Source organism: Arachis duranensis, chromosome 2 (genome assembly GCF_000817695.3).
Source record: "Arachis duranensis cultivar V14167 chromosome 2, aradu.V14167.gnm2.J7QH, whole genome shotgun sequence".
In the NCBI taxonomy this organism is placed as follows: domain Eukaryota; kingdom Viridiplantae; phylum Streptophyta; class Magnoliopsida; order Fabales; family Fabaceae; genus Arachis; species Arachis duranensis.
This window is the reverse complement of record NC_029773.3, coordinates 91047649-91054845: the sequence shown is the minus strand read 5'-3', so window position 1 is coordinate 91054845 and position 7197 is coordinate 91047649. Positions and strand designations below refer to the sequence as shown.

The window sequence follows — 7197 nt, the reverse complement described above, 5'->3', positions numbered from 1 at the left end:
TCTTTCCCTTGTTAATATGCCAAACCAGTTTTCTGCTTAATTTTTAATATGTCTTTTCCCCTTGATTACAGACTAGGAGTACGAGTTTAGTTGATTTCTGCAACATGCAAGGATTCTGTCTATTAACAATTTAATGTGTTAAGGAGGAGGTGCGTTCGTACTTTATGAAATACATTATTCCGTTTGATTTGCAAAGTCATACCAATTCTCGAATTACAAAACAGAACATACTTTAGTTATGCCATTTAATTTCAGTTTTCTATTTCTGTCAGATTTTAGTTCATAGAATTTTGCTTTTTATTTTTTAATTTTTGGACTCTGTTTATCTCATACTAATGTGTTCTATGTTGGTTTCCATTTATAATTGGTAAGGTGGAAGCAGGAGTTTCAATTCGTGGATGTGGTAAGGTGAGAATGGGGTGAACTAAAGTAAGTTTTGGCATATGTTCAAGCTTTGATGTTATTGATTATTTGAAGTTTTCTACAATGCCTCCTACTTTTTCCTTGTCTCCATCTAATTAATAAGGAAAAGTATAGGGTACCAACATATTATCCGCCAACTTCTGCCAACTCTTATTTATATTTGTGTTTCATGGAAGTGTGTTCGTAGATGTGTCTAGTAATTAATATATTTAAATACATATATAAAGAGACACATCCAGAAAATATATCTATAAAGACACTTCTATTAAACACAGTTATAAAAAAACGTTTTTATTAGACACATCCACGAACACACTTTCATGAAACACAATTATAAATAAGAGTTGGCAGAAGTTGGCAGATATGTTGTTGGTAACGTAGCAGAACCGAATTAATAATTATACTTTTCTCTGTCCAAAATGCAGAGTTGAATGTTCCAAGAAATTCATAGATATGATAATGCAAGCATTCTATGAAAACCAGTCCAAGGATGTTGTGGTTTCAAGCGTCTTGTGAGTGCTTGGCGCACACACTTCATCCTTTTTAGATGGGTAATTGCAATAAAAAATTTCTCATCTTTAGTTTAGAAGTCATAACCTGCAGAACCTCAGTTCCCATGCCGTAGTGAAAAAATTAAATTGATTAAATATTTGCATCTAAACGTAATTCTAGCTCCATTGGTTGGTTGATGTTTTCATCTTCCATAAAACAAATGGTCTTCTACTTTCTAAACAATCAGCATTGTGCGGTACTATCTCATTATGCTTATTATAATAAAACTGGTCAATTTTTGTTCTATGCAGGTTTCTCATGATCCAGACCCTGAAATACAATATGGATTTCTTTGCTGGAATTGCTGAAATACAATACGACTGGGACTGCCATTCATTCAAGTTTCATGGTCAACCATTACTAGTTCATTAAGTCCAAACTCAGTTTTACCAAGGAATACCCTGAGTTTGAGTTGGGAAGTTAGGAATAAGTGTTGGTTGTAATACCCATTCTGTATATTTTAGTTAGGGTGTTAATTTCTGCTTTGCTCTTTCTGTTTGAATCTGTTTTGAATCTCTTATTCTATTGGATAGTTTCCTCACGTATATAAGATTGCCTTTTTGTTGTATCTTATGTATAATCAATGAATGAGGTTATTCAGTCTCATATCATTTATCTCACAAAGTCCTGAAGCTTTTTCTTTCTACACATTTTATATTGCAGCACCTTCATCAATGCCTAGTGTCAATAGAGGGCATTAAGATTCCTAAGAAACAAGATAATTTCTGTTTGCTGAGTTTGTTGAGTATGCAGTTTTTCTTTACTCACTATTTGTCGTGTAAATTTGTAAATTGGAACAAACATTATAATGTCGATGTTTTCATTCTAAATGTGATAGGAAAATGACGCTAAAGGAAAAGATACAAAAATAGGTCAAGTATGGTGCATTAAAGAAGAAAAAATGAGGCTTACTATGTATTTGAAAGAAGGAAATCTAAGTAGAAAGCTATTCTTTTGGAAGCATTTTTTCAAAAAGCATGAATGTAAGAAAGGCAGTACACGTGACCAAAGAAAACTGTAAGAAGGCAACTTCAAATTTGGAAAGTGTTGTATCATTCTTCTTGTATTCTGGATATTCATCAAGTGTGTGCTTTGTGTTGAGTGAAAAGACAAATGAAGAAACTAGTTAATTTAATATGCATTAAGTTGTTTTAGTTTTTGTACATAAAGATGTAGTATTATATTATGTTCCATATACAGACTTTCCTGTAAAAAATTTCATGATAAAGCAAGCCTGTGTCTATGCTAATGTGATGAGTGCATAGTCCAATATCTTTGAGAAAAAAACAGTGACACGCGCCAGGTAGGGGTCGAACCTACGACTTTCTGCTTAGGAAACAGACGCTCTATCCACTGAGCTACAGGCGCTTCTCATTATTTCATTTCTTATTTAACTTTTGAAGATTTCGTTGTTTAATATCCTTGTTAGTATTTAAATATTGGAGACAAACAAGATGCTTCTTCATATAGATATAGATACGCTGTATGCATTTAATATCCTACATATACTGTGACACTAATATGCCTATTTTCCTAGCAATGCTATCGTATTTTAGTTTACCTAGTATATGGCATTATTCCCCTTGGTGTGCTCACTAAATCTTTCCTAACTACTTTAAAGTTCATGTTAATAATAATAATAATAATAATAATAATAATAATAATAATAATAATAATTATACCAGCTTCTCCTAAAATTAGGTGATATAGTACACGAACTCTTTTATTTTCCATACCTACAGTAACCTCCCTAAAACAAGAGTCAATATTATAAGCGTCACATTTTACAAAATTTCAGCAATTTGTTGGTAAATAAGTCAATTTGTAATCTTCTTTCTTTGTGCAACTCAACTAAGTGCAAGAAATTATAATGCTATTACACGAGTTAGTCATACAAACACATAGGTTCATTGGTTCCTTATGATATCTGCATAGATTAAGTGAATTTCAACAATATGAATCTATGGCCCATATCCTAGTTCACCATCCATATCTCTCTCTTCAAAGCCTTCTTCAAGTTTCACCAATTCACTTCTTGCCATTTCAAGATCAACTTCAACAGCAGCAACCGTAGCCTTCAGCTTCTTCATTTCCATCTCCAGAGCAGCCACATTCTCCTTCACACGTTTCACCTTAGCAGATCTTTCCATGTAGTTTTTCATACTTAAGGCAGATTGAACATGCGGCTCGAGCCAAGTTAAATCAAATCTAAACGTCTCGAGTTCCTCCCATAAAGATTTGAAGATGGCTACAAGCCTCTTCATCCATATCTCTCACCTTTTTAGTCTTGAGGAAATGCAGAACTCTTCCCAAAGCTGTCAATGTCCATTCGCTAAACCTTCGACTTCTCTTCTTCTGGCATCCAATAATTGAGGGATGCTTTGCACATACTTCGTCAAGAAGAGGAACCACTCTTTCTATTTTCCCAAAACTCCTGAAATCAACAAGCTCATCCATTGAGACTGCAGACATGTCCATAGATAAAGGATTATCACCATTTTCAGTAGGCTTGGCAGGAACTTGCACGGTACTGGTGGAGCAGCTTGATAAACTTTTTTCTCGAGTTCTGGGATGTTGACAGAAATTTTAGCTTCAATTATACAAGTGCCATTCACAAGAAACCCCTTGCTATGATCATAGAAGTCAGATAAAAGTATACACAGCTTGAAGCCCCGGACGCAATCTCTGGCACTGAATGTGTGTTCAGTTTCTGGAAAATTCATATATACATATCTAGAGTCAAACTTATTGTAAGATAGTAACATTCGTGAACACCATGCTAGACTGCTAGTATTGTAGATAAGATAGAAGTTATACTTAATGAACTAGAAAATAGCAATGCTGTTATTAACAATTGGAGTGGTTTTGAGAACTTATAAAGAAAGTAATCTATATAATAAGAATCACCAAAGACTATGCATATCATAAGATACATGACCCATATGTAGAAATGAGTGCCTAGGCTTAAGTAGTCAAAACAAAGAAAATCTAAATCCTAACAAAGCATAAGGGCACGAGGGCAGGGGAGAGGGACATATGAAAGTTACCTTTTGCTGTTGTCAATTTGTTATTAATCTGATTAATCAGAACCAACCTGAATTTGGAAAATCTGGTCCATCCATCAGTTAAAGTAGAAGAATCTCGAACACCCAAATAAATTGACAAGTAATCCACATTGTTTCCGCTGAGATACATAAGAATCACCCTAAAATAAAAGTACAAAACATGTTAAAGAGCATGCGTCAAAGTTCATGTCAACTAATGAGGTATCACGCATATATATAAATTTGAATTTGTTCAGGTACCATGGATGGCCACCGATGAAGAAATCCTGAGAGTAAATATTCTTGGTGTTCAACTTAGACAAGTCCTTAATGGTCCATTTGAACGTCTCAAACGTTTCACCAATCTTTTCTTGATTCTCCATTTCATACCACCGCTAGGGAAAAAAGGACAAAAAAGAAAGAAAAACAAGACTAAAATCAATTGAATTCGATAAATATTATAACAACAAATCAATAAGTACACCTTCAACTGTAAAATTACAAAAACTTAACCACATTATTACCCCACAAGTGGGCTAAGTCGAATTTGATGCGGAAAGAACAAAACTTGAGGAACAGCCACGAAAGATAAGGATTTTGGGTATAAGAAATCACAAAGAAGTTGAATAAAAAATGAAAAATGAAGAAGTAACATGCAAAAGTGAGAGTCAACCAAACAAAATTCATACATAATAAAATGCTGCCAATATCAGAACACATAAATGAACTGAGCTCCAAGCCTCCAATTATCCAAAACAGAGATTCAAGTGACATTAAGGAAACGGTGTAATCCCAAATGGAGCTCATATAAAGGTAGATTCAAATAACACTCAAGTTCCCACAACAGCAACAATTACAACAAAAGAAAGAAACTTCTCATTCATTGTTTGATACTCAACACTTTGATGATTCAGCATTATATTTCTACAGCTGCACAATAATTCTTACAAAATAACTGAAATATTATTATAAATTAGTAGTGGGTAAGTGAAGTATTATTGACTTTGATTTTTATAAAATGATTATTTGACATTTTATATTTATGAGAATAAGAAATAAGGAAACTATATAAATTAATAGAGAATAGAGATAATACGTACCAAGTTTAGATAGTGGCAAAGTGCAGGGCAACGGAATGTAGAAGGTAAAGGATATTGAAATCATATTCATACTTTTATATATAAAACGGAAGAGGAAATTAGACCAAAGATTCGTTCTTGAGTTATGATGATACCAAGGTTCTGAAAACCGGCCCGGTCGTCGAACCGTTCTAGTCACTGGTTCACTGGTCCAACCGGTCTAACCGTGGTTCAACTGAAAAAACCGTTTAATAATAAATTAATAAATAAATTATAATAAACACCCTAAAAAAAATTACAAACATCAAAATATTATTCAAACTTCAATGTCTAGGATTTTGCCAAAACTCAGATAAATAAAACTTTTTCACCATATCACCATATTTAAAAATTCATATATCCCACCTTAAACTAAGACAAATGAATTAGAGGCAATAAAATGAATTAAAATTCAATTATTCATTGATGAATGACAATAAAATGAAGCTAGAGGCACAATATCTAATAGAAAAATTGAATGAGTTAGAATTAAAACAACACCACCAATTAAAATTTAAAATAAAGCAACACACCAACAGGAACAATTGAAAGTAACAGAGCAACAACACCAACAATTAAAACACAATAACACAATAATTTGGCAGCAGCAACAAACTTTTCCAAAGATTAACAAAGATTATCAAAATGACAAAATTTCAGGCTTTGAGGACAACTTCAGCACAGCACAGTACAGCAGCAGTGACAGAGCTAATCATTCAAAGCAATAACACAGAACAATACAAAGAACGAAAACAGGACTAAAATGAATCAACTAATCAGTAATCATTCAATCCAAAACAGACCTAATCATTCAATGATTCAAAATTCAATGAGTAGCACTAGCAGAATCCCCAAAAAAAAAAATCAATGTTCTGGATCAGAACTAAGAACAGAGAACCAATATTCATTACGGTGTCCAAATCCTCGTATCAAGTCTTCTACCACTAGCAAACCCAGAACACAAAAACACAATAAACAAAACTTTTGATTCTAAAACTAATAAATCTCCAAAAAAATCTAGACCGATTTGAATACTCACTATTTTCAACAAAAATTAAGGCATATCAACCCTCAAATTCACATAAAGTTCACAGTTTTGGAAACAAGTTCACATTTTGGTACCTATTGGAAGAGGAGACAGCAAATTAAGTCCAACCAACTTCATCTCCTTCCCACTTTAGAATTCGGCCGCGGCGACGTCGGTGTATGGCCCTCCTCCGTGACAATCGAACGCGAGATTCTCAGGACCAAGGGCTCCGGTGACGTGGAGGAGGCGCGCGGCGTGGACTAGTGAGCAGAGAAGCCATTAACTTTGATCTGAGCAGTTTGTGCATAGTGTGAGGAAGAACAGTTGAGCGCGACCAACTATGGCGATCAGGCGACGAGCACGACGACGGAAAACGGCAGAAGCGCAGCTGAGCAGACGAAAACCAGACGCGAAAGTCGATCTCGAGGAAGAAGCTGCGATGGGTGAGACCGTGAGAATGAAGGGGGGTTGGAGACCTGGAGCACGACGACAACGCGACGGACGGCAGTAGTGCCTCACTCCCTGCGGTGGTGGTGGAGGTTAGATGGCTGGGGTTTGTTTGAGGGAAAAATCAAAAAGCTCTGAAGAGGAATAGTGATTCCCGAATGGGGGTTTGTTGGGGGAAGGGGGGTGAGTGACAGTGAGTGAGGGGGCTGAACGTTGGGGTTTTTTACTTTTTTCTTATGAAAATCAAAACGGCGCCGTTTGTTAAGAACCGGCCGGTTACCAATCCGATCCAACCGGTCGATTTCCGGCCAGTTCAGCAGTTTCCGAGCAGTTTGAGGATGGGCAGTTATTAGTACTGAACCGGACCGTTTATATTGTCGGTTTTTAGTTAGACCAGTTTGAGCAGTTGCTCCAATCTAGTTTTCAGGACTATGGATGATAACGATGTCTAATTTAATTAGTTGCATAGTAATCACTATCTTTTAAAAGAAAAAGATAAATATATTCTTAATTTTTTAATTTGAAGATATGTACTTACTTAATTAATTAAAAATAAAAAAATATTTTGAATCTTTTAAAATATAAA

General features: G+C 34.9%; 2 protein-coding genes and 1 non-coding gene across 11 annotated transcripts in view; 1 reads left to right on the top strand and 2 right to left on the bottom strand.

Moving 5' to 3' along the window:
• Nucleotides 1-1543, top strand: part of LOC107476022 (putative disease resistance protein At3g14460) — a 19923-nt gene extending 18380 nt beyond the window's left edge. For 6 of the 8 annotated variants that reach the window (XM_052256862.1, XM_052256861.1, XM_052256860.1 and 3 more), the window contains 4 exons: nucleotides 72-149; nucleotides 373-429; nucleotides 849-974; nucleotides 1227-1543. In XM_052256862.1, coding sequence (XP_052112822.1) covers nucleotides 72-76 — 5 coding nt within the window. In that variant the 3' untranslated portion in view covers nucleotides 77-149; nucleotides 373-429; nucleotides 849-974; nucleotides 1227-1543. The remainder of the gene's footprint in view (nucleotides 1-71; nucleotides 150-372; nucleotides 430-848; nucleotides 975-1226) is intronic. The other 2 variants (XM_052256864.1, XM_052256863.1) reach the window with 2 other exon arrangements.
• Nucleotides 1544-2270: 727 nt separating this feature from the next.
• TRNAR-CCU (transfer RNA arginine (anticodon CCU)) lies at nucleotides 2271-2343 on the bottom strand. The gene has a single exon. It is a non-coding gene; the product is annotated as a tRNA-Arg (tRNA).
• Nucleotides 2344-2776: 433 nt separating this feature from the next.
• On the bottom strand, nucleotides 2777-6793 carry LOC107476019 (ubiquitin C-terminal hydrolase 12). 2 transcript variants are annotated; one of them, XR_008005700.1, is made up of 5 exons: nucleotides 6260-6793; nucleotides 5120-5333; nucleotides 4281-4414; nucleotides 4070-4180; nucleotides 2777-3685 (listed from the first exon to the last, which is right to left on the bottom strand). XR_008005700.1 is itself a non-coding variant. In XM_052256900.1 (5 exons), exons 3-5 carry the CDS (start codon nucleotides 4400-4402, stop codon nucleotides 3393-3395), a joined length of 573 nt encoding a protein of 190 aa, XP_052112860.1. In that variant the 5' UTR covers nucleotides 4403-4414; nucleotides 5120-5333; nucleotides 6260-6793; the 3' UTR covers nucleotides 2777-3392. The 2 variants fall into 2 exon arrangements, 1 of the variants encoding a protein (XP_052112860.1); XM_052256900.1 differs by having other exon boundaries at nucleotides 4023-4180.
• Nucleotides 6794-7197: the final 404 nt, after the last annotated feature.